Here is a 27838-nt window from a genome sequence, read left to right on the forward strand (position 1 = left end):
ACAACATTATAAAAATACATTTCAGGGTTTACACATTACACTGATTTGAGCCCAGTACCGCCGCTCCCTATAAAAAAAGAGTTGTAACTTGACACTGCATCTTTTAATAGTGGTGTGAGATACATAACAATGGTCAAATATATCTAAATAGTGCATGATTATATACAAAAGTAATTTAAAATAGTCCAGATGGGTCCTCTTTGGTGTTCAGGAATAGTTAGTAGGCTGCATTAGGCCTGTCTGTCCTGCTCTCTCTCTCTGTTTACGAACTGACTGAGCACCAGTGGGCATGAGCACCACGATGATGACACATGTTGTTGGGCGTGTAAATGCAAATAAGGCAGAGGTTAGTTACGTTGATATAATTTACTAGGTACTTCAATTTGTTATGACAGCCAGCAACTGCTCAAGCTGTGCCTGAACTCATTTCACTCTGTTTACATCAGATGTGAGCGGTCTACACTGGATGCATAAGTCGCGTTGTGTCACGCCTGTGCCAACTGCAAACAGACATTTTGCGCTGGACTTGCTGGCACTACTCCTGACAACGAGACAAATAAACAGTTTAGAACGTTCATTTCAACATGTCCAGTGTAGACAGCCTCAAGAGGTTGCGACACGAAGCGACATCGCTCGCTTCTGGTGAAGACAGGGTGTAACACTTAAAGTGGTTGTTGTTCTCTATCTGGATTGCTCGTTTCTGTCATTTTAACATTGCTTCTTATGGAGACCAGAACCAGGAAAGAGTCCAGCAGCAATCAGAATTATCATAACGGCACCAAGTTGTTGGTCAGGAAAACTGTGGATAATGTAATTTCTTTGGCATGACGACATAATGGTGGTATACCCTGTAATGTGGTAAACGCCATAACATCCCTGGTTTTATCACACTAAAATCATGTTACACCTAAAATGTTTACATCTTGTGGCTGTACCTTTGAAACAGTGTGTAGTTTAACATTTATGGACTGATCACTTAGAGTAATCAGAATTTTGTGTTTTTAATAAACGAGGGATAAGTCAAAATTATTTTTTGTGGTAATCAACAGTATGCCAACATGCTCCTGATTGAGCTTAATTTGTATTGAACCAGGAACATTTATTTAACATTTAAACTTTACATAGCTTTTGTACCACCTTTATCCTTATTGTATTTTACTCATTAGATATTAAATGAGTGACTCTAAGGTAGTAGGTTAAAAAGTGTAGCCTGTATCTTTCATAATCATTTTTTTTTTTTTTTTTCTAATCTCATTAAGCGTGCACTGAGGTAATAAACAACAAGTCTTCTGGGAGGTGAGTGTCACCTTTAATAGAGCTACACTACCGGTCAAAAGTTTTGAAACACTTGACTGAAATGTTTCTCATGATCTTAAAAATCTTTTGATCTGAAGGCAGATGCTTAAATGTTTGAAATTAGTTTTGTAGACAAAAATATAATTGTGCCACCATATTAATTTATTTCATTATAAAACTAAAATTTAATAAAAATAAAAAAAAAGTTTTTGAAATTGATGACTTGGACCAAATAATAAAGAAAAGCAGCCAATAAGTGCCCAACATAGATGGGAACTCCTTCAATACTGTTTAAAAAGCATCCCAGGGTGATACCTCAAGAAGTTGGTTGAGAAAATGTCAAGAGTACATGTCTGCAAATTCTAGGCAAAGGGTGACTACTTTGAAGATGCTAAAATATAACACAGTTTTGATTTATTTTGGATTTTGTTTAGTCACAACATAATTCCCCTAGCTCCATTTATGTTATTCCATAGTTTAGATGACTTTACTATTATTCTAAAATGTGAAAAAAATTATAATAAAGAATAAGTAAGTGTTTCAAAACTTTTGACCGGTAATGTACATGTCCTGTATGCATATTGGCCATTTTAAATAAGAGTTGGACACTATAGAAAAAGGTAAAAGGATTTATGATATATATCGTGTATTTCTTTATTTATTAACACTGTCACATAAAGGTGATTAGGATTCATTGTTCAATGCTGTATTCATTTTATTTTCATTCAAGCTGTAAACTGAGATTCCATTTTTCTGAACAGAGAACTGTGCTGCTGATCTCCTCTCTCTCTTTCTCTTTCTCTCTCTCTCTCTGGCCAGCTTAAGCAGCTTTGGCTTTGTAAATCAAGACCAGCCTGCTCTCAAAATCGATATCTACCTAAGTCCTTTCTTTACCACTGGGCCCTTCTGTCAGTATGAGCCTAGCTATCAATGAAACAAGATCCAATTCAGTCTCTCTCTCTGCACTTCTCATTCACTTTTTCATTCCTTCTTTTGCATCCCTGATTTGACCTTGCCTTACCTGTAGCTTTTTTTTCTTTCTTAAAGCCACCTTTTTTCTTACAGTTGTCTCTCAATTTAGTTAATTCTTTCCCTCTCCTTCTCTTTTTCTCTGAGTCTCCCTGTTTATCTTCACCTCTGTCTAGACTATTCATTATTTCAACAATTCCCCTATTGCATAGCAGATAAACAATAGTGTTTTGCTTTGTGTATTAACCTTTGGTATAAAAAAAGACTTCAGTACAATGAATACAGGTTGAACTACAGCTGCTTTCATAGTAATGAAAGTTTAATTTGCCTTAGAATATTATTATTATTTTTTTTTTAAATGAACCATTTGTTTACAATGATTGGAGATTTGTGACTGTGATTTTTTATTTTTTTCAAGACCAGTGGAGATGTGGAATACTCATAAGTGAGGTTAATCGTATTGAATGAATGAATGAATGTTATACAGTATTTATATAGTGCTTTTCTGACACTACACTCAAAGAGCTTTACATACTTAAAAGCGGACTCTCCTCACCCACCACCAATGTGCAGCATTCACCTGGATGAATCGACGGCAGCTATAGTGCGCCAATACTCTCACCACACACCAGCTATTGGTGGAGAGGAGAGAGTACAGTTATATAGCCAATTCAAGGATGGGGATTATTAGGAGGCAATGATTGATAAGGGCCAATGGGGGGAATTTGGCCAGTACACTAGGGTTACATCCCCTACACTTTGCGAGAAGTGCCCTGGGAGAGTCAGGACCTCGGTTTAACATCTCATCCGAAGGACAGTGCCTTTTTACAGTATAGTGTCCCCATCACTATACTGGTGTGTTAGGACCCACACAGACCGCAGGGAGGGTGTCAATGCCTGGCCTGAGTCGGGCAATGGAGGAGTGTGACGAGGAGGAGGGCCTGAGGATACACGGCCGGCCCTGAATTGTGCTAATCAGCCGGGAGGGGGATAAAGACGAGCCGGAAGTGCCAGTTCGAGATGTAGAGAGACGCATGCAGCCACACTGCATGTGTGTCTGTTCGTTTATGTTTTATGTTGTGTTAAGTTAATTTATATTACTGAACCTTTATGTTGACTGTTCAGCAGGTTCTCCTTGCCCGTCCTTATACTGTTACAACAGTATTATATATTAGTCTTTGCCAACGTAATACATCACCCTTCCTTCTTTTTTCTCTCTTGCTCTTTCTGTGTTCCTATTGTGGTAATATTTGCATTAAGCATTTGTACATAGGCTAAAAGCCCTGATAGCTCTCATTACAGTGTTTCATTTCAACTCTGCAATGCCAGTGATATCCTGAACTGGGAGTGCTAATAATCTTAAACATAACACATGTTTTGAACCTTAGAACTGTTAACAAAATCTCTAAACATAAGGCCTGAAATAGAAAATTGGAAGTTAATTACCTTCTCAGATCTAGACGCTTTAAAATGACTTAAAGGTCCAGCAATCATTCTTTACATTCATTATTTGTGGTGCATAGTTTAAACATATGTATTAATTTATTTTTCTATAAACTTTATTAATTTCCTACATGAAGTAACTACAACTGCCTCTCTGGAAAAACGTCACTTGAAATGGACTGAAATGAACAAGATAACCATAATGAGATTGGGGCCAAAAGTTATGATTAGGTATGTCACTTGTATGAGCCACCTGATTGACTGGCATTTAAACAGTCAACAACTTTCACTGCATAGTAATCGATTCATTATAGACTGTTAGATTCTATTAGGCAATGACTGGTAGATGAAGATTTGCAAAGCCCTGAGATATGACTCATCTGTGCAAGTGTTATATGGAGCAAGAGAAGATGATGAATGAAGATATGAAAAGTGTTAGTGTGTTTATGCAGTGTGTTTTCACATTATTTCTAAAGCATTTGAAAATGCACTCAATTTTCTTATTTGCACAAAAATTTTTCTTTTTTTTACATTCAGTCTAAAAGAGTCTCAGGTTTTGTGATGTGATCTGATCTGGCTAACATACTTAAAAGACAACTGCATGTGTGGATCACACATAACACTAGCTCTGCAATTCAGACAAACCTCTACCTTCTGCCTCCCTCTCCTTCCCAATAATTTTCTTCCTCTTTCATCTTTTATCCCGTCAGGCAGACTGGCAGACGGCGTATTGGCATCCCTTGGTACCATCCTGTGAAATGACTACTGCGTCACAGATGTGATGTGCTTGGATTCTGTGTGTGTGACAGAAAGAGAGAGAGAGAGAGGGGAAAAGTGAGAAAGAGAGTGAGTGAAACAAAGAGAGAGGAGAAGAAAAAGGGAAAACTGTCAGGTGCAGCTGCTGCAGTCTTGGGATTAGTCTCACTTCTGATCTCCTTGAGTCAAAGTCAATGAAGGTACCGCAGTCCTGTGCTTGTAGCAGATCACATCAGCTCCTTCAAATCAGTACAAAACTTGATGGGCTTTAAATGCTGGGACTCAATTCTTACTGATTGCTTCTTACTAAACTTTACTAAATGGTGTCTTCATAATGAAAGTCCCATTTTTAATACAGGGACATAAAGTATATAAAAGCTCTGTATGTTTTGTCCAGAATGGTAAACAAAAGAAAATTAAACTATTTAGCTAAACCTATTTATGGTCTGGAGTGATTTCCATAATGCAAAACGATGGCGAGACCAGCTGGGCTGAAGGCAAATGCAGCTGGGAGGCTCACAAACCCGAGTGGAAAATTTGGTGTGTCTGAAACTATAATTCATACAGACATTCATTGTATGCCAGTGTGGTAAAAGAGTTAGGGAGAAGGGGTAAGGATTTCCTTTCCGTAAGGGCTTTGGCATTCAAGGGTTTCCCTTCCATTTTTTCTCCATTAGGGGGAGGGTTGGCTTGATATACTTTGATTTGATATCAAATGTATAATGGTGTCAAAATGAATTTGTGTGGGTGCTGAGATACAAACAGACATTGTGATTCTTGTATCCATGGTCGAATTGTGTGGTCAAATAAACAGGACAAATCAAACCCCATGTGTAGTGTAAGGCATGGCAATTGAATTGAGGCAACTTTCCTCTTGACAAGCTAAAATGCATAAAAACAAACTTGGACCTCCGACAAACATGTTTTCTGTTGAAATGACGGAGGAGAGAACTGTTTTTTTTTTTGCAACAGTTAACAAGAAGAGGTTTCTGCAGCTTAATGCTGAGTCATTTTAGATAGAAAGCCTGAAAGAATGCTAAACCTGTTTGTATCGGAAATAGGAAGTGGCAACTGATGCCAATGATGTCCTTATTAACATTCCTTTCCAACAAGGCACTCTGATCAATCAGTCTGCATTAGTGAGCTGCCTCAAGCCACTGGCTTAACCCAGAGAAACCTCGATCTAATTCTATGTGGAGTCAAGGAGGGAGTCAGTATCTAGACTGAATTGATAAAGTGCAGAAAGTGGTCTGAATACTGATCACAAAGTGGAATGACGATGACTAAAGAAGGCAGTTTTCAAGTTCAGTTTAAGAAAAAACAGAAATCAGATCTAGAAGTGTAACTTCAAAGAGCATCATTATTGAGTAAAGGGCTGTTGCCCTTTGCTTCTGATCTGAACTTAATGATGACGGTTAAGTTTTTAAAGGTGCAGTATGTAAGATTCAGAAGCCCTTGTTATTAATGACACCTGTGGCCGTTAAGTGAACTGCAGCCAGCTACCAGTTGCTCGTGCTGGTGCACACACTCCATGGGAAACGAGCGAGCGAGCATCGACCAAAACAATGACGTAACGTACAAAGAGGCTGAATGTGATCCACTGGCATCATGCTGACAGATGAGGTAGCATAATTAAAATTACACAGTTATGATTGTTTTACTACAAACTTTGAGACTGCATATTATATTTGACTCTCCAGTGCTGGAACAGAGCAAAAACAAAGTGTGGATATAGGCCTGACTTTTCATGATACATTGACTGCATTTATACGATAGCCTATGTCGGCGTTAGCTAGCTAGCCAGCATTATCAACAACTGTTAGCTAAATTTGGTGGATGATGACAGTAGCTGTTATAAAATAGACTGTACATTATAAATATGTTGGCACAATGCAGTATTGATATGATTCCATCACATCTGTCATTTTGATATATCGATGCGCTATTGTTTTATAATAATAGAATGTATATATTTTGTGTATAACCAAGTTACGTTACACTAATGAATGGAGCTTTTTGCATTATCTTGAACATTGTCTAGCATTCTTTTAATGTGTTATTGTAGTTTAGCTAAAATTACACAGATCAATCCTTATGGCACTATATTTCACATGCTTTGCAGTTATGTAAGCTTACCTAAGCCAATTCAGGGTCGGTTTTGATCCCCAAAACCGAACGAAGGTCCCTCCTGGAATCAAATGCCCTGCCGATGTTCACTCTAGTTTTCGCTCAACCACGATCAGGTTCCCGCTTAGCCATACGGGATTCAATAGATAAATGTTTTTTTTTTGGCTTACTCTGAGTTTGTGCTGGGAGCCGGATGTTTGCTGGATTCCATCTCTAAGATAACGTTACCTAGTGTTGCAGTTCGTTGTCGCTGTTGAATAGCGGAAGAGACGCACTGAGGCAAGGCTCTCAGGAGTGTGCATAAACGTCACATCCTTTGGATTTTCCCGACAAAAGCAACCCTCTCCCTTCGCATGAAAATCAGTCTACAAGCTTTAATAGGCAACCTAGGAAGTCCAGGAAGGGCTCATTTTTTAAGTTGCGTTACAAGCCGTTCACACATTGGCAAAAAACGGGCGAATATTACATGAAAATCTTTACATATTGCACATTTAATAGTGAAAGCTGGTCCTGGATTAGAACTCAATAAAAAGCCTTTGTCTAAACAGAGCCATTGTACTTGAGTGGAAGCTGATTATGACCTGGATAGACCTGGGCCATTCTGTGATAAATTTAGCACTTTAAAGCACATTGTGTTTAGTGGCAACTGGCAAGGGGTTTAAAGGAACAGTTCACCCAAAAATGAAAATTCTCACATTATTTACTCACCCTCATACCATCCCAGATGTGTATGACTTTCTTTCTAAAAAGATTTTTAGAAGAATGTGTCAGCTCTGAAGGGCCATACAAAGTCAATGGGGTCCAAAACTTTGAAGCTCCAAAAGGCACATAAAGGCAGCATCAAAGTAATCCATAACATTTCAGTGTTTTAATCCATGTCTTCTGAATCAATCAGTTTTGGGTAAGAAAATGTAACTCAGTTTTCACTATAAAATCTTGACATCTGCAGTCTCCTTGGCGATCATGATTTCAATCTTGATTACACTCTCTGCGCATGCGTCAAGCACTAGACTGTAGCAATGGCAATTTTTTTTAGAGTGAAAATTGAGATAAATTTGGGATCACTTCAGACAGCATGGATTAAAACACTGGAGTTATTTGGATTACTTATATGCTGCCTTTATGTGCTTTTTGGAGCTTCAAAGTTTTGGTCACCATTCATTTGCATTGTATGGACCTACAGAGCTGAGATATTCTTCTAAAAATCTTAATTTGTGTTCTGCAGAAGAAATAAAGTCATGCACATCTGGAATGGCATGAGGGTGAGTAAATGATGAGAGTTTTCATTTTTAGGTGAACTATCCCTTTAAAGTAGGGTACCCATAGTATTCTCTGAGAGACATTTTTTAAGACACCGCTTTACTCTGCAGAAGCCTAACTACAGGGTAGAGCTACGGTATATATTGATTAGAATATCTGTTGTTTCTTTACAATGCAAGGTATAATTCATTTTAGTTTGCTCTGCTTTAAATTACTAAAGTGCTGTGCTGTTCATCGCCATCCCACTTACCCTCAGTGCAAAAGGCAGTAGTGGTCTGGACTACAGAATGACACTGCACCTGAGAGGTGACAAGCCAAGCCAGATGGGGCTGTCAGTTTATTTTGTGATTCCAGCTTTGACCTAATAATTGCTTATTTTTCCCCCAAAGATCTCCTATTACTTCTGCAGGCAATGATAATATAACCTATAAAGTTTTTTGTATTAACATGAGTTATGTTAGCAGTGTATATATTATCTATATATAGGCTTTGCACAGGGACAGAGGAGAAACTAGGAAAAGCCAGGAAAGAACTGGAGCACCTTGTTCTAAATCCATCTCCCCCTCTGTGCAGTACATTGCTGTTTTAATAATGTTTTCCTTGCAAGGCAGCTCATCTATAGGTTTTAAGATGCTTTAAAAGTTAATTATTTGAACTAATCTGAGAATACTTTTGCACTTTGTATTATTAAGCTTTTGTTTGGGGTGAAAAAAGCTGATAAAGGGTATCTATCTTATTGTTTATTCCTTGCAACCTCCCAAAAGACTGATACTGTGTATTCAAAAGCAAAGAGCAATAGTAGATTGTAAAAGTCAAAGGACTCTCAAGTATGGAAGCGTTTAGTTCAGATATAATGGTCAGTTAATGGTTAATATCTGCTAGATATGTTCATCACAGACACAAGTTTCAACTGTGATAGTTTGACAAGTTGACAGGCTGTAGCGTGGTCATCTGCGGAACTCACAGTCACCTCGACAGCTTTCTTCATCCACGACACACTGCTCACAGTTTCATTGTTCTCCTGACATGGAAATTACATTGGCGCAGTTCTCGATTACGGCACTCTTTCTTCATGTATGTATATAGCGAATGTGAGCCTTTCTCTTCGTTCAGGTAAAAAGAGCCAATAAGAGCTCGCGGACGGTGCACAAGCAATCTAGCTCACGGAAAAAGAGGCGGGAACCTCGCGCACCTTCAGGGAACGCGGAGCGCGCGCGCGCACTACATCACTCGAGCTCACAGAGAACAGCTTCAGGACGCACGGAGGTACCATACACGGGTTCAAACCGGCGGCTTGCAGAAGGGGCAGGTGGACTACAGCGTAGACTACCACCTCCGCTTGGCGGTCAGATAGCACCTCGGTGGAGATTTGTTGACTTCTCAGAGCTCGTCCGTAACCTCGGTGTAATTTGTCATAAATACATGCCGTTCAAGTGCTCGTAGTAAACAGTTCCTCGAGATGGAAAACGCCCACACTAAATCTGCATCAGAAGTTTTAGCAAACTTCGGTGTGAACGAAAACACTGGACTCACGCTGGAACAAGTGAAAATTAATTCAGAAAAATATGGACCAAACGGTGAGTAACCTAACGTGTGTTTCCCTGGCAGTGTTTTTAAAATGTTTATTCTGAGTATGAATTAAATGCATAAATCATGCCGGTGGAGCTGATCATCCTCGCAGCCCGACGCTTTACTTCCAGTGGAAGAAAGTTACTCTTTACTGTCGAGTGGCTTATACGCCTTTTGTTTTCTACTTCCGTATGTCATAAGAAACATGATAAGAGGACGAGATGCCAGATGTAAGGGGTACGGACTATGTGGAGTACGTTGCTGATGAGATCTGTCTGTAATGATGCCGTTTCAAGCGCACTCACCAATCTTTCCAAGTTTGGGTCTTTATTTAAGAGTAACATTGACACACATCATTAGCACTTTGTTCAAAGCGTATGCTATTAATAATTGTGACTGTCAGGGTAATTTACTGTCTTAGTTCTTCAGTCTTAATTTCAATAATAGATTGGTAATTTGAGGAGTTTCCTTACAATGCCAGTGTCATAAAATATAGATGAAGTCATATCTGCCAGTTAACCTGCAACGGCTGTTCAAGCCTTGCTCTCTTTTATGGCATGGGACATTATGACCAGAGAGACTGTCATTTTCCATTCAACCTCTTTTATGACCCCACAGTTCGAATTTAGGCACACCAGAATTGATTTGTCCTCTGTAACGTACCTGGCCATCAGTCTCCGAGAGTGGAAAACCATTCTTTTGACATAGCTTTGTGCACCAGTATTATGCAGCTTGACAGGACGGAGATGCAAGTGTACATGTACTGCAGAATTTCTTCCACCTGTGCTTCTGAGCCACCAGCTCCCACACACAATCAGCTGCTGAAGTTTTTTGGCTCATAGGCATAGTCAATGTATTTAACATGTACAGGGAATAGCTAGCTGTACCTTTGAAATCAACACATTGTTTAAAGAGATAAAGAGATAGATAATGCACTGGCGACCAACATTACAGAACTTGAGAAACCAGTTTTCTACTTCCTCAGTGAGACAAAATGTTAATGGAGAAACATTGCGCTTCAGGTTACATTGCCCTACTGCAGTTTGTTTCAGAGGACGCTAAACAGAGCTGTATTTTGTTGTAAATCAGTGTTATGGAAGACTGTATTGTACAGGAATATTTGGTTTTTGCTTTGTATTATACTACGTTTGAGTTGCTCTTAAGAAAAGTAGCACTGCTGTGTATCTACTAAATGAGATAACGGTCGGTACACTTTTAAAACAGCATGTTGTTGTTATACTAGAGTGGAGAATATGTTTGTAAATTAACATTTATTGTTGTTTCTGTCTTTTGAAACTTTATTTAGTTAAGTGCATGATTTATTTTGATTTTACAGAACAAGTAGGACTGTGTCGATACAATCAAATATCAATATACCATGATAGTTTTTCTCATGTTATTGTATCGATTCTTACACTACTGAGCACTTTATTAGGAACACCTGTACACCTACTTATTCATGCGATTATCTAATCAGTCAATCGTGTGTCAGCAGTGCAATGCATAAAATCATGCAGATACGGGTCAGGAGTTTCAGTTTATTTTCACATTAACCTTCAGAATGGGGAAACATGTGATCAGTGATTTAGACTGTGGCATCATTGTTGGTGCCAGACAGGTTGGTTTGAGTATTTTTGTAAATGCTGATCTCCTGGGATTTTCACACACAACAGTCTCTAGAGTTAACTTTACTTTGTTGATGAGAGAGGTCAATGGAGAATGGCCAGACTGGTTCGAGTTGACAGAAAGGCTACAGTAACTCAGATAACCACTCTGTACAATTGTAGTGAGTAGAATAGCATCTCAGAATGCACATCACGTTGAACCTTGAATGGTATATGCTTCTGTTGAAGCCATCTGTCTGTTATTTCAACTTCATTGTTTAAAAATCATTTTTATAGCCAAATTCATGGTGAACAATAGGGTTGCCACAGTGTACGGTGTTACCAGTTTTACTTGGTACAAGGGACAACACCGGTGTAAAATGTTATACTGGTGGAAACATTATGAATGGAACTTCCAATATCAATACAATAGCCTAACGAATAAAATAAACTTAAATAAAGAATATTTGCTTAATGAAGAGTTTTCGACCCATGATAAATGAACCTAAATAACGCATTAAAAGCCAGATGTTTTTACCAACTTATCAAATTACACAGGCTGCAAAGTACTCACACTGACAGAAGACGTTTAATTGCAGGCAGTAAATATAATGTGCATGGTGGGTAACTGTAAGACGTCTCGAATTTGGAATGACACAAGAAATGCTGTTAGAGACACAGACACGCGCTTTAAGAAACACACTTTATTATATTTTTAAGAACAGATTACAGAAAAGCTGTCTATGTGCGATTATCTGACGTGCTGTTTGTTCGGAGGTGTGCAGTCTCGTGGAACACACGTACTGTATGTAAAGGGTGCTCACTCTTTCTTTGTTTCAGTCTTTTTTTGCAAGAATAGTATCATCTATGAGAATGCTGCAAATGACCTCAGACCATCTCAGCTCAGGAGGTGCTTTGAGTTCAGTTCACTTCATTTCAACAGAGCAGTTCGCTGTGAACGCAACTCTGCAGGGTTACTCAATATATAGACTATACATCTGTGATTAAATCATAAAATAATACAAAAACACATTCATCTCGAACAATGATTTATATTTCAGTGATTATTAACATCATTATAATTATGTTTACATTTAGAATTGTTTTTAGATCTTAATATGTTTAAGTAATTTTCCACCATTGTCATAGACGGATAGTTGGAAAGATGGTTATCTATGTTTTTTTGACCACTTCGTTATTTTAATTGCTTTTTCATTTAGTTTGAAGTGCAATTTGAATTTAGAAATGTCTTTGGTTTAAGTTTTTAGTTTTTTAAATAAATTAATTTAATTTTCAATGCAAAATCACTAAAGAAAGAATATTCACCGATCCCTCAGCTGGGGGGTTGATGATGTAATTATATATTGTAATTTTATATATATATATATATATATATATATATATATATATATATATATATATATATATATATATATATAAATAAAAATACTGTGAACATATTTCTTGCATATCGCCCCATAGGAGGGAACAAAATGAATTTATTCACACACATTCAAAGCCATTACCCTTCCGAAGCAGCTAAACTGGGTCCTGGGATGAAAGGTAACAAAACACCACCATTAAACCCTCAACAACCCATAATAAGTGATGTATTTGCCCAGACAAAAAAATACCCGACGATAGCCCATGATGGAGAGAATGCACGGATGAAGGTTCTTTGCCAAAGAGATGTTGCCCTTCACAACTGTTGAAAAGCCATCTTTCAAAAAGTTGAACAACACAATTTTAATTGCACTTCATTTTTTTCAGTTTAATTTGAATTTTTTAGTTAAAATAAATAAGAAATAAAGTTCAAAGTTTGAAATCAAGCTGCCTTGTGTTATTGTGTAGGCTATTGCTTAACGAATATTACTCCATAGTACCACCTAGCTTCCAACCAGCAGTAATACCGGTGTATGTCGGTTTGAACGTGAACACCATGCCGATGTGAAAATTATAATACCGTGGCAAGTCTAGTGAACAGCTACATTACCCATGGTACAGCAGAGAAAGCGTCACCAATCAGAGAACCGCGTGGCATGACATAAACTACATAAACACAGTGTGTTTCACACTAAAATCCACACGGTCGACCGATATGTTTTTTTTTAATGGCCGATGCCGATATTAGGAGAGCAGGGTGGCCGACTGGCCGATAAAATGCAGATATATCACACAGTTTAATATAGTAAATAACAAACATAAAATTGCTAAAATATATATATTTATTATATTATATTATTTAGCACTATATTTACTCAATTTCACACAAAACTAAAAAATAATATTGTATTTTAAATACAAAAAACTGTTTTAAAAACAGATTTCTGTTTAGTCATCAAATTTTAGTAATTTATTAGCACATGAAGAAATTGTTAATATATTAGGAAGAGGGAAATAACAGTAAACACTAGGGATGTGCGCTACGACTAATTTGACTGTCGTTTAAATGGAAGTTTTGTAACCAACTAGTCTAAAGAGAAACCAACCTTCAGAAAACAGTAAAAAAAAAAAAGATTGTAGCTATAGGATAGAAAAAATAGGCCTGTGATGTAGCCTGCAATAAACAATGTACTCTAAACATGACTTGTACACAGAATAAAAGATAGTTTAACACGTTAAGCAGTCGGCACCCCGTTGAAAATAGCCTTCTTAATCAGCAGATTAAAAAAAAGACATACCTAGTCTAAAACTGTTATTTTCTAGGCTATTTACTCAAAAGCAGAAAGGTTTTGATGAGTAAAATTAACACGTGGACATGGTCCGGTGAAAGTCGGGACCTGACTCACCTGAGGCGGCTATCCTGCACTTGAAAAAGCCTGCTCAGCGGAAAAATAACATCCAAGCATTCACAAATGTGAAAACATCCTTAGGGACTTTCAAACATTTGGAAAGCCGATTCCCGCACCACCGAAGTGATTTCATAACTACTTTGCTGAGTTTGCTTGTCTAGCGAGAGGATGTTTTCCTGCGCGAGCCGCGAGCGAGCGAGGGAAGAAGCACGCACAGCCTGAGGTGAAATTAAACTCTGTATCTGCTCCAGATATCCTCTTTTTTAAATAATATTTGTATTATTAAATCTATTTAAAATATGTAACATTAATATGACAGTAATTTAAGTGCAGCCTCTAACGTAAATGTGTACAAATTATTATCAGTTTAATGGGGGGGGGAATATTAACCGACTAGTAATTCCAGTGTCGACTAGCAGCATCAGAACCGTTTATTCGACTAGTCTCGCACATCACTAGTACACACAGTAGTTCAGCAACCGTGGTCTGCATGTGTGCATTAACAATCGCATTTACTCAAAAAAAAAAAAAAAACGAATCAAACTAATTGTACATACAGTGCTTAGTGAATAAGACATTTACTTATAGCACACGTGAAGCACTTTTACCTTGGGCTGCATCCAAAAACTTAGGTAGCTGACTTGCTACCTTGCTGCCTAATGTAATGGCTTAACTGACAGCAGTTTTTGAATGAATGGAACTCTTAAGGAAACTGGTCTCCGAACAGTTTGAAAAGCACCTTATTTTCATCCTACCTCCATATACAGCCTCCGGAGGCAGCATTTTCCTGGTTTCGAATGCAGACTTGAAGTTACATGGAACTGTTGAGGAGAGAGAGAGGGAGAATGAAACCGGTGAACACTTTAACATTATGAGCTCATGCGCTTCTGTCGCGGCTCTGATATGTGGACTGTTTAAATGAGACTGTGTTGCACACTGGTCTATTATTGTAGTAACACGATGCACGTAACAACAAAACAAGCCATAACTGGTCGTTTACATGCAAGCAGGTGATTCTTGGCGCCCTCAAGAAACAAATCGGCCAAATGGGAAAATTTATCAGCCGATGCGATAATGAAAAAAGTCAGAATATCGGCCGATTTATTGGCCTCGGCAATATATCGGTCGACCACTCCTCTGTGTGTTTGTCCCTTATGTCATGGTTTTGATAGGGCTGCCTAGACACTCACCCAATTCGCTTCTTTTTATCAAAGTTTCCCTTATGTCTCATCTAAAATATACTTGAACACCTCTCTGTGCAGATGGAATAGGTTTAGTGTCTGAAAAATGTGAGAAATAGGACATTAAGATAATTGGCATTTTTTCCATCATAGTTTAGCCTGCTGTTGTTGCATTGTAGTTTCTTGTTTCCACACCCATAGTCATGGTAAATTTGCATAATTACATCAAATGACAGATTTACACATGGAGTGGAGTCATGACATGTTTGCTACTACAGCACTTCTGTTCGTACAACAACCGTATGCCTGGTTATTCAAATTTAAAAAGGTGACGCTTCCATTTTAACAATCAAGACAATGAAAAGACTGCAGAAATGCCATTTATTACAAACATAGCAAGTACCACATCCCATGTCCCATCAAGGGATGTTGGGTGGGATGCAGGTGTGACCGCTGTGAACTGGTGTAAATGTATGTACAGATTTGGCTAAGAGCCATTAATGAAGAATCTCCATCACATCTGACCTCCTTGCAGACTCTACTGCTGCATATGCATAACATCTCGTGACTTTGCACTTGAGTCAATTAAAGCAACACACATTTATTAACTCATTGCATAAACACTGAGCAACACTCAACTTTAACTGGACTTTCTTTGCTTTATTCTCTTTAAGGTGAACCGGGGTTTTGATATTAAAGAAGGGCTAAGCCTGATGTAGATAATCTAATATTGCAATTTGTAGTTTGCGACTCTGCCATTGTCTTTTGCTGGAAAGATGAATGGATAGATATGTACTTTATTGATCACTGACAATTGTAGCCACATTGAACATAAACTACTTAATAAACAGTATACAACATACAATAAACAGTACAGTGAATTTTTTGAGTGGTGGTTTGTCTGGCCTGAGCTGTGTTTTGTAGCATGATTTGTTAGAGACCTTATGGCAGCCCTTTGTTGCATTAGGTTAGTGTATTCTGAGGCCAGCAATTACTTCATGAAAAAAGTAACATCTTCTTGTAGATTGTGTTTCTCTCGCTTTGAGCTGTCAACTTCCTGGTTGACATGCAGCTAAAAGCCACAGGGAATAATACCCTTTCCTCTTTGACCATATTGCACCACTCAGTGTTCAACATTGCTACTGTATGAGTTTGAATCTGTATGTATAAGCTTTTTAAAACACACACACACACACACACACACACACACACACATATATATATATGTACAGTATATAGGTATATTTAGATAGAAATGTATGATTTTTACTTGAAAGGTGTGCTATCTTGAGTTGACATCAAGCTCTAAAGTGACAGGTGTTGCACAATGATGGCTTTTGACGGTTGGTTTGTTTCAAGGAATTAACTCATTTGCATGTGCTCTCTGATGCTGTTGCATGTGCTCTCTGATGCTCTCCCCCCCTCCCCCCCTCCCAATTTGCACTGCTTTGTTTATATCCATTTTGTGTGTGTAGCAGAGTACTTTTGTGCAAAGCCTGTGTATTTGTTTTGTGTATGTGTGGGTGGGAAAGGCTCCAAACCCTTTTGAGATTATTCTTTGACAAGCCAGCATGTTGTTAATGCAGGTGGATAGGTTTTGTTTACCATTAAGCCATTAATCATTATTGTAGTGTTTATTAGCAAAATTTTTTCTCCAAAGGTAATTCTGACATAGACTTTGCATTGAGTACCTAAAATCAAAACAACATCAGAATATCAACATTCCCACATTCCCACCACCCCTCTCCTTTCCTTCTGTGGAAAACTCCATGTACATTTCCAGCATTCTTTAAGATAAAGCCTAGTTGCATTCCTTGAAATGATGTACAGTTGAAGTCAGATGTTTACATACACTTAGGCTGAAGTCATTGAAACTAATTTTTTAACTACTCCACAGATTTCATATTAGCAAACTATAGTTTTGGCAAATCGCTTAGGACATCTACTTTGTGCATGACACAAGTAATTTTTCCAACAATTGTTTACAGACAGATTGTTTCACTTTTAATTGACTATATACAATTCCAGTGGGTCCGAAGTTTACATACACTAAGTTAACTGTGCCTTTAAGCAGCTTGGAAAATTCCAGAAAATGATGTCAAGCCTTTAGACAATTTGCCAATTAGCTTCTGATAGGCTAATTGGCTAATTGGAGTCAATTGCAGGTGTACCTGTGGATGTATTTTAAGGTCTACCTTCAAACTCTGTGTCTCTTTGCTTGACATCATGGGGAAATCAAAAGAAATCAGCCAAGACCTCAGAAAAAAAATTGTGGACCTCCACAAGTCTGGTTCATCCTTGGGAGCAATTTCCAAACGCCTGAAGGTACCACGTTCATCTGTACAAACAATAATATGCATATTATAAACACCATGGGACAATGCAGCCATCATACTGCTCAGGAAGGAGACGCATTCTGTCTCCTAGAGATTAACTTAGTTTGGTGCAAAAAGTGCAAATCAATCCCAGAACAACAGCAAAGGACCTTGTGAAGATGCTGGAGGAGAAAGGTAGACAAGTATCTATATCCACAGTAAAACAAGTCCTATATCAGAATAACCTGAAAGGCTGCTCAGCAAGGAAGAAGCCATTTCTCCAAAACCACCATAAAAATGCTAGACTACAGTTTGCAAGTGCACATGGGGACAAAGATCTTACTTTTTGGAGAAATGTCCTCTGGTATGATGAAACAAAATGGCCATAATGACCATCGTTATGTTTGGAGGAAAAAGGGTGAGGCTTGCAAGCCGAAGAACACCATTCCAACTGTGAGGCATGGGGGTGGCAGCATCATGCTGTGGGGGTGCTTTGCTGCAGGAGGGACGTATGCACTTCACAAGATAGATGGCATCACGAGGAAGGAAAATTATGTGGATATACTGAAGTAACATCTCAAGACATCAGCCAGGAAGTTAAAGCTCGGTCACAAATGAGTCTTCCAAATGGACAATGACCCCAAGCGTACCTCCAAATTTGTGGCAAAATGGCTTAATGACAACAAAGTTAAGGTATTGGAGTGGCCATCACAAAGCCCTGACCTCAATCAGAAAATTTGTGGGCAGAACTGAAAAAGCGTGTGCGAGCAAGGAGGCCTACAAACCTGACTCAGTTACACCAGTTCTGTCTGGAGGAATGGGCCAAATTTCCAGCAACTTATTGTGAGATTCTAATATTTCACATTCTTAAAATAAAGTAGTGATCCTAACTGACATAAGACGGGGAATGTTTTCCATGATTAAATGTCAAGAATTGTGAAAAACTGAGTTTAATGTATTTGGCTAAGGTGTATGTAAACTTCTGACTTCAACTGTACAACTAGAATGCCCTGCAGGCTTAGACATACTGTAACATACAAATCACAGGATTAATGGTTCTCCAGGTGAACCTTATACATCTTTCAACCTCTTACTCCTGTTTCATACCGCATGCCAAAGCAGTGCATACAAGAAACTGCAGCGTGACTACAGCAGCAGGCTTGCGATGAGCTTACACACTGGCTGCGCTTTTGCTGCGTGATAGAGCTGCGGCTCTATACAGAAAATAAAGAGATTTCTGGATTATATTTCCTTTAATAACGGCCAGAAATTATAAAATGGTTATGGGGAGTTGGCTATTGAAAATTTTTATGGACTTGAACGTCGTGGAATCTAGGCTAATTTACATTAAGAGAGGGATCATATTAAATGCAAATGGTGATTAATCTAAATGTAAGGGAACAAAAACCCCGTAGCTATAAACTCATTAAATCGTCTGGATTCATTAAGTTTTATTGAACAGAAAGTGTGTTTGGTACCTGTCACTGCATGTGTAATTTTCATCTGACCCAACAGTCGAATTTCAAACAAAAGGTGAGTAGTTCACTCCAGTTTTTAACATTACTTCAAGAAAGGCTATATGGTTAACAGGAGTGTAACAGTTCTCTGTAAAAAACAGAACTGTATGGTTCACCACCCATGGTTTGGTAAACATTTGTACCGCGGTTCACCTCGAGGTTCACTAACGATAGATCTGGAGCATATGGTTTGATGAAGAAAATACACCGTCAAATAGACAAGCACAGATATAACTCTGCTAATGCAACTGTATGGCTCTGTAGATGAAAACAATCCGCCTGTGTCTCACGTGGGTCAGTTTTCTACAGAGAGTAGCTGTACAAATAACTGTTGGTATGTTAATACAGTTAATGACATCACAGTTCTGCATGCGTTGGTGTGTAGTTGAAAATGGCAAGTGGAGAAGATAAGCTGCTAAGAGAGAAGCCCCCTGCATCTTTCAACTCTCCTCTCTGGATACATTTTCAATTTGCAGTCATTTACAACAGCGATGATCAAAAAATTTTTTCAAAACATTTGCATATGTTGCTCAAAGCGAGTGCTGTAAACTCATAGTAATACATTGAATATGAACAAGGACAATAGCATGCTGCGCATAGGTGAGCACGAAACTGCACACACACCATTCGTTTTTAAGCAGGCACTCAGTGCTAGTGTTGTCAAAAGTACCGTTACTTCGGTACCTAGTTGATACTAAAATAAATAAGATGTAATGATACCAGTGTTTTTCCAGCACCGGTAGAACCGAGCACCGACTCTATCCGGTATCAGCACGCAGTATGACTGACACATGACTAATTTTGAGCACGTGCTCTGTTACTCATTACACTGAAATGGACAATTTATTAAATTAAAATCATGGTATGTCCTAGTGTGATTTATTAAACCGCTAGAGGCTGCAATCTTAGTGTGGAAGAGCTGCGTACTTTGAATGTGTAAATCCGACCGCTCATCCACTGGAAATGCCACAGACATTGGGAATCATTCACGACATGTTGTATCAGATGACAATGCAGAGCACTAATCTGCTGTGAACCACACAGCACATGTAAACTACATATTTATATAATTAAATCATAGCATTTGCGCTTTAATCTCAACTCAACTTTATTTATATAGCATTTAAAACAACAGAGTTCACCAAAGTGCTTCACAGTAATAACATTTAAAACACAAAATACAAACACTCCAAAACAGTGTCCTACATTTCATTTGTCAGATTCAAAGGCCAGTGTAAAGAGATGAGATTTCAGATGTGACTTAAAAGTCTTCGTGTCGCAAACTGTTTTTCCGGCAAAAAATACACGTCATAATAAAAGTACGTTTCAAAATATAAGCTAGAGCCCTGAAATTTAAGAAATTGTGACAGAAATATATTACAACATGTATAGTTAAATGTAATGTAATTATAATAATTAATAATAAAAGTAATAATTAAGCAATATATCACATCAAGACTGCTGTTGAATAAAAGTTTGGCGAAAAATGCAATGACATGTTTAAAAGATCTATTTTCACTTGTTAAAAGTTTTAAGAATGGATTGATTAGACACCATTTTGATGATGAAATTAAATTAAACTCTAAAACATGGAGGTCTGGAAAATAATAATATTAACAAAAAGGAAAACATGATTTGGTAAAGAAAAAAACAGATTTCATTATGGTGCTACTTAAATACACTTAAGCAACGCATCCTTGATTGAGAAACACTTGAAGGAAACATGCATTTCTTTTAATTTATTATTTGCATTGAAATGTAACTTTTTAAATAGGCTAAACGTGTGTGTTCAATAGCACATTTTCATATTAGCATATTTATGCTGTGGTACCGAAATTGGTATTGAGAACCGTGAAATTTCACTGGTATCAGTACCGACTACTGAAACTTTGGTACAGTGACAACACTACTCGGCACGAAAAACAATAACTGAAACACTAGTGTGATTATTGCCAAATATGTTGACCTACTCTGTTGATGAAGATTTGAAATTTCAGCATATTATTAATACACTGGAGCCGCATGACAACATCCCTTCTCGTATTCATTTTAATAGCTAAGTTATTCCTTCTATAGCCTTCTGTGACCCAAACGTGACTGCTGTGTGCATTTCCTTTTTGATTTGTAACTAGTAGCACCTAATAAACTTGAAAAAAAAAAAAAAATCTAAAGCAAATAGTTTTCCTAAAAATATATGTCCATATGTGGGCAGCAGGACTAAATTGTAAAATTGTAAATAATACCAGGCTTTTTTTTTTTTTTATCAAACTATTTATTATGTGGAGTGTTGGTTACTCATGTTTTTGAGATGTTACAGACATTACAGTTGATTTTCTGTAAAGCTGCTTAGGAACAATGTGTATTAGGAAAAACACAAATAAAAAAACTAGACCATTTCAAGAATGTAAACAAAAACAAAGGAATTAGAACGGTCCAAACGTATTTCCGGATCCTTTCAACAAAGTCTCATTTTCAAGGTAAGTCAGTCCACTCTGCGGGCGTTTTTGGAACGGTCTTGGGCAGTTTGGGCAGCTACTTTTCTATGTAAACAAGCGTCATGACAGTGAAGCTCCTATGTACTTGAATGGGGAAAGACCGAAATCTCCAAAATGGTTGGTCATGATTACGATAAAAGAACATATTTCAGTTAAGCAGTAAAATTTTATTGGTTTGAGGCACGTGTGGCGCTGACTTCACTGCTCCGTTCCTGGACCCGCGAAGATGCCAGCAGGTAGAGACTGGTCTCCCGAGATGAGGCATGCTCGGTGTTTAATGGCAGTGGTGATGAGGCTGTATTTTTTTCGTTGACCATTGGATGCCATTGGGCATTCAAATTTCTCCCATTATTTTTAACAGAAGTGACCCGTCTCTGCTAAATAATCTCTGTTATATCAAGCAGGAAATGTTCACATAACGGTGACGTCACTTGACGTCACCAACGAACAGTCCTTGAAATGGTCTATACAAGTAAAAATTATTGTAATTTTGTGTTAAAATTTTATTTTTTCTACTTTGGCAACAAAATCTCAATGTTCTCTCTTTGCACTGTCAAACAAACAAGTGATAGCCAGTGCGGAAGAATTTTACCAAACAGAAATTAGCATAATTATTTCTGATACAAGTTATGGCCTGCATGGTCCAATCACTGCCAACCATGTTAAAATTATTCATTATAAATTATGAGTACTAATTACCATTGTCCCATGTCTGCCAGCCATGTTGAGTGGTTCAAGCATCATCTGCAGCCTGAAACTGAACTTATGATAGGAAGTTTGGTTTGAATGCACTTGGCTTCATAGGAAAGATATATGATGCTCCCTTACTCCCTATTTAGTGAATGACTTAACCTCCAGTGTGCTGTCTGTGTGCACTGGTCTCAGAATAGGTTGAAATGCACCTTATTTTCATCCTAACTCCATATACAGCCTCTCGGACGTTTTGTTTGACATTCTAGTCGGAGGCGTGGCTGTGTTGTTTAAACGTGCTAGGAGACGCAGGCGAGGGAGATGAGCAGGCGCACTGGTCAGGCTCCGTCGGCGCGGCATTCGAACAACGCTGCCGAGCATTCATCTAGCAAATCTCCGCTCTCTCCCTAACAAAATGGACGAACTACATCTCCTCACCCGCACAAACAAGGACTTTTCAAACTCTGCTGCCTTGTGCTTCACAGAAACCTGGCTGAGTGAAGCCATTCCGGACAGCGCGTTGCATCTGCCAGGCTTTCAGCTGTTCAGAGCGGATCGCATCGCAGAGTTAACGGGGAAAACAAGAGGTGGTGGAACATGCTTTTACATCAATGAAAGTTGGTGTACAGATGTAACAACGTTAAAGAGGATGTGCTGTCCTAATTTGGAAGCGCTCTTTATTAACTTTCTTTATACGCCTTTCTACTCGCCACAGGAGTTTTCCTAGTTTATTCTGGTGAGTGTGTATATCGCACCAAACGCAAGTTTGAACACAGCGCTGCAACAGCTGGCTGATCAAATCACAGACACGGAACAACAATACCCGGACTCAGTTATTATTATTCTTGGGGATTTTAACAAAGCAAACCTCACACGTGAACTGCCCAAATACAAACAGCACATCACATGCCCCACCAGAGACAGGAACATACTGGATCATTGTTACACAACAATAAAGGATGCATATCGCTCTGTCCCTAGAGCAGCTTTGGGACTATCTGATCACTGTCTGGTTCATCTTCTTCCAACCTACAGACAGAAATTAAAATCTGTTGAGCCAGTATTAAGGACTGTAAAGAGATGGACCAACGAAGCAGAGCTGGAGCTACAAGCCTGCTTTGACTGCACTGATTGGAGTGTTTTTGAGGCTGCAGACACCAATCTGGACGAGCTCACAGATACTGTTACATCATATATCAGTTTTTGTGAGGATATGTGCATTCCTACTAGGACTTATTTAACATTTAACAATGACAAACCATGGTTTACAGTAGAACTCAGGCAGCTTCGTCAGGCCAAAGAGGATGCTTACAGAGTTGGGGATAAAGTCTTGTACAATCAGGCCAGGAACACACTGAATAAGGGAATCGGAGTGGCTGAAAGAAGATACTCTGAGAAGCTGAAAAACAAGTTTTCAGCTAACGACGCTGCATCAGTGTGGAGTGGCATGAAACAACTTACGAATTACAAGACTCCTACCCCCAACCCTGTGGTGGACCAACAACTGGCTGACGACCTGAATGTGTTCTACTGTAGATTTGAAAGGCCCAGTCTTACACCCCACACCCACTCTGACCTTCACGTCACACAAACACCAACACCTCCTGCAACCCCACTCCTCCCCCCCTCCTGCTACTCAACCTGCACTTAAGATCTGTGAAGATGATGTGAGCCACGTCTTTCGACTACAAAGGATAAGGAAAGCACAGGGCCCAGATGGCGTTTCACCTGCATGTCTTCGATCCTGTGCTAACCAGCTGGCCCCCATCTTCACATAGATCTTCAATAGATCACTGGAGCAGTGTGAAGTCCCATGCTGCTTCAAACATTCCACTATCATCCCCATCCCAAAGAAACCAAAAATCACAGGACTTAATGACTACAGACCTGTCGCCCTGACGTCTGTGGTCATGAAATCATTTGAGAGACTGGTGTTGGCCCACCTGAAGAACATCACTGGACCCTTTCTAGATCCCCTTCAATTTGCTTATTGAGCAAAGAAGTCTGTGGATGATGCAGTCAACATGGGACTGCATCATATCCTGCAACATCATATAAGACCAGGGACATATGCAAGGATCCTTTTTGTGGACTTCAGTTCAGCTTTTAACACCATCATCCCAGCTATACTCCAGAATAAATTACACCAACTCTCTGTTCCCATGTCTATCTGTCAGTGGATTACCATCTTTCTGACGGACAGGCAGCAGCTTGTGAGACAGGGGAAACTCACTTCCAGCACCTGTACAATCAGCACTGGTGCCCCCCAGGGATATGTGCTCTCCCCACTACTCTTCTCACTCTACACCAATGACTACATCGCCAAGGACCCCTCTGTCAAGCTCCTGAAGTTTGCAGATGACACCACTGTCATCGGCCTCATCCGAGATAACGATGAGTCTGCATACAGAAGGGAGGTTGAACAGCTAGCAAGCAAGGTTCAAAACAACCTTGAGCTGAACATGCTCAAAACGAAGGAGATGATTGTGGACTTTAGGAGGAACACCCCAACACTGACCCCCCCCCCCCCATTCTAAACAGCACTGTGGCAACAGTGGAGTCATTCAGGTTCCTGGGCACTACCATCTCACAGGACCTGAAGTGGGAGACCCACATTGCAAAAAAGGCCCAGCAGAGGTTGTACTTCCTTCGCCAGTTGAGGAAATTCAACCTGCCACAGGCGCTGCTGATACAGTTCTACTCAGCGGTCATTGAGTCTGCCCTCTGCACTTCAATAACTGTCTGGTTTGTTCAGTTCAGACTGCTGAGAGGATTATTGGTTGCCCCCTGCCCCCCCTTCAAGAACTATACACTTCCAGAGTGAGGAAAAAGGCTGGAAAAATCACTCTGGACCCCACTCACCCTGCCCACTACCTTTTTGAACTGTTGCCTTCTGGTCGACACTTCAGAGCTCTGAGCACCAGAACCGTCAGGCACAGGAACAGTTTTTTCCCTCAGGCTATCCATCTCATGAACAGTTAAATTGCCCCATTGAGCAATAACTATGTGCAATACACAGTTTAGTATTTCTTATATTTATCTAACACATCCAACCTCCTCTGCCATTTCATTCCTCTGAAAAAAAAAAAAACAAACAAAAAAAAACATTTGCACTGTACATAACAGATTTGTATTTACACTGTACATAACAGATTGTATTAGATTTGCACTACCCATGTGTATGTGTGTATGTATGTATGTGTGTCTGTACGTATGTGTATAATTATTTTTTATTTTGTATTATTATCTGTCTTGCTGCTATTTTTGAATTATTTTTGTATGGTTGTACACTGGAAGCTCCTGTCACCAAGACAAATGCCTTGTATGTGTAAGCATACTTGGCAATAAAGCTCATTCTGATTCTGAAAGAATTTCTTTTTTCTCAATGTGATAATGCACAGTAAATATAGGATTTCTAATGAAAACATAGCACTGTTGTCCAATATAGTGTACATTGTGTTTAGCAGCGTGGTGTTTCGCGATAAATCGCTCAAATTCTTTAATTGGCATATGGGATGAAACTAGAGACTCTAATCTTTTGACTCAAATAGGTTTCAATGTAAAAACTTAATTAGGTTTCTTACCAGATATAGCTTTGTTGCCATTTCTCCCAAAGACAACAAAACTATATCTGGTTGCTCGAGAATAGTTATGTACAGTTTCCGAATGTTGAATACATGTTGATTGAGTTTGAAATGCTCTTTATGTTGATGCATTAACATTATAATGCAGTTAAAAGTTAAAATGTTGACTTAGTACTTAGATAAAAAAATAAAATAAAAAAAACATTTAAGGACCCTTAAGAAAAAATTTAGTTTTTATTATAGTAATATTGTAGTATTTTTTGACTGAAGTAACCATGACTTCTGTAACCATGGTTTTATTGGAAGAAATAAAATTAACCTTGATTTTACTACAGTAATACTGTAGTATCTGTATAGTTACCATGGTTTTACAATAGTAATATTGTAGCAACCATGACTGTATGAACCATGGTTAATTTTGTGGTTACTATGGTTTTACTAAAAAAAAACATGGTGAAACTATTGGCTACTGTGTTGATTTTTCATAAGGGCAAACCTGTTGAAGTGTTTACCACATTTAGTATTCTTATTTGGATTTGGCAGTTTTTTGTTTTTTTTCTCTGAATTTAGCAAGCACCGAACCGTACCAAAACTGTGACACTAAAATCATGATACAAACCGAATCGTGAGAAATTTGAACCCTTAGGAAATGAAAATGCCTTTTACAGTCTGTTTTATCTAACTTAACTCAGCTCTCATGTAGAAGTTGTCATAAAAACATATCCAGATCTGTAGGTCATGGAAGGAACTCTTACATCAGGTCTGTTTCCTGTATCACTGCATAGTCAACCTCTCTCCTCTTCTTTCTGCAATCTTCTTTGTAAAGTTATGCCCAATGTCATTGCTATTATCTCAAAGGAGGGAACCTGTCCTCATTAATGGACATTAAAGCCAGTAAGTTAAACACTAAGTAGGACAAACAATCAGTACAGAAGATGCTATAGCACTCATTTACGTGCTGAAAATAGGCCAGTGGTTAGAGGCTGCTGTAACTGGTGGAGACACTGGGGTTGAAGTTTGTCTGTTAACTTTGTTTGTTTAGCTGTCGCATGTGTTTCCCACAGAGTTATTGTACGAGTAGAGATGATTCACATTTCCTTTAAATAAAAAATTGGTGTCTATTGAAAAGGATCAACAAATCTTTTTCTCTTCTTCTGCATCATGCTCGTTCAGACTCACTTAGTAGATACTGTAACTTTTGCTTTTGAAATGGTTTGTGTGTGTGCAAGCCGCAGCTTTCTCGCTTACAGCTGTGAACTAAGGACTCTGTATAGAGGATGTTTGGTTTTTCGATTTTTGCGGTGCAGAGTTTTGTGTGCTTTGATGAAATGCAGTTTTGTGTGTTTGTGTAAGCCACACTGGCAGTTAATATAACAGAAGGGTAGACAACGACTGCAACTGTACACAATACACACTGCTGGCTACCATGTGCATGCCAAACAGACAAGCTCTGACCTGAGGCCAGTCTCAGAGCACCATTTTTTTTGTCTCTGCCACTACTGTGTCTCTGATAGACCTTATTCATATCCAGTTTTTGATGGGATTGAAAACAAGGCATTGAGGGATAGACTTATAGTTTCTTCAATGGCATGCACTGTATAAAGCTGTATAAAGGTGCCAGTTCACATCAAATCTTCATAACTTGCGTTTTCTGTAGTGTTTTGGTCTTCTGAAATTTTTTTGGAAATATGTTTTAGCAATATTTCATCAGTTGAACAACTAACACTGCATTAAACAACAGTACAATGTCCCTCACAGCCTCGTTTTCATTCCAGTCAAAAAATTAATATGGCGTTTCTCTGAATAAAGTCTATAACTCTCATTTTCACTTGTCTTTCATCTCTCTTTATCTCTCTCTCTCTCACCCACCCACCCACTCTTCTCACTCACACTTTTTCTGATGCTCTCAAAATGCCTTGTATTGAAGAAGTTGGTGCTTTTTCGTAGAGTTTAATTTTTGTATGCCAGAAAAAGTGTGAAACTGCAGACTTACTGTATGCTTGGATGATTTTTGTTTGCTTTCCTCCTTGTCAAAACTACCCAATTACATCAGACCATAATACTAAATGCCACATTCCTCATACATAAGCTTTCAATTAGAGATGGGCATTTTCGAGTAATTTTGTAGTAGAGTACTCTAACCCACAAAAAATTAGTACTGGATTACTCATTAATTAAAAAGTAAAAGATACAAGTATAACACGTATGTGAAATTTATATTTTGTTTTATTCACAAACGT

The 27838-nt window shown here is 38.6% G+C and overlaps 1 protein-coding gene across 3 annotated transcripts in view; it reads left to right on the plus strand.

The window, feature by feature from the left end:
• The first annotated feature begins 9058 nt into the window (after window positions 1–9058).
• LOC127422028 (sarcoplasmic/endoplasmic reticulum calcium ATPase 3-like) overlaps window positions 9059–27838 on the plus strand; it is a 113133-nt gene continuing 94353 nt past the window's right edge. For 2 of the 3 annotated variants that reach the window (XM_051665371.1, XM_051665354.1), the window contains exon 1: window positions 9060–9428. In XM_051665371.1, the coding sequence (XP_051521331.1) occupies window positions 9311–9428 (118 nt within the window). In that variant the 5' untranslated portion in view covers window positions 9060–9310. Of the gene's footprint in view, window positions 9429–27838 lie in introns of all 3 variants that reach the window. The other variant, XM_051665362.1, reaches the window with a different exon arrangement.

Source organism: Myxocyprinus asiaticus, chromosome 3, assembly GCF_019703515.2.
Source record: "Myxocyprinus asiaticus isolate MX2 ecotype Aquarium Trade chromosome 3, UBuf_Myxa_2, whole genome shotgun sequence".
NCBI lineage: Eukaryota > Metazoa > Chordata > Actinopteri > Cypriniformes > Catostomidae > Myxocyprinus > Myxocyprinus asiaticus.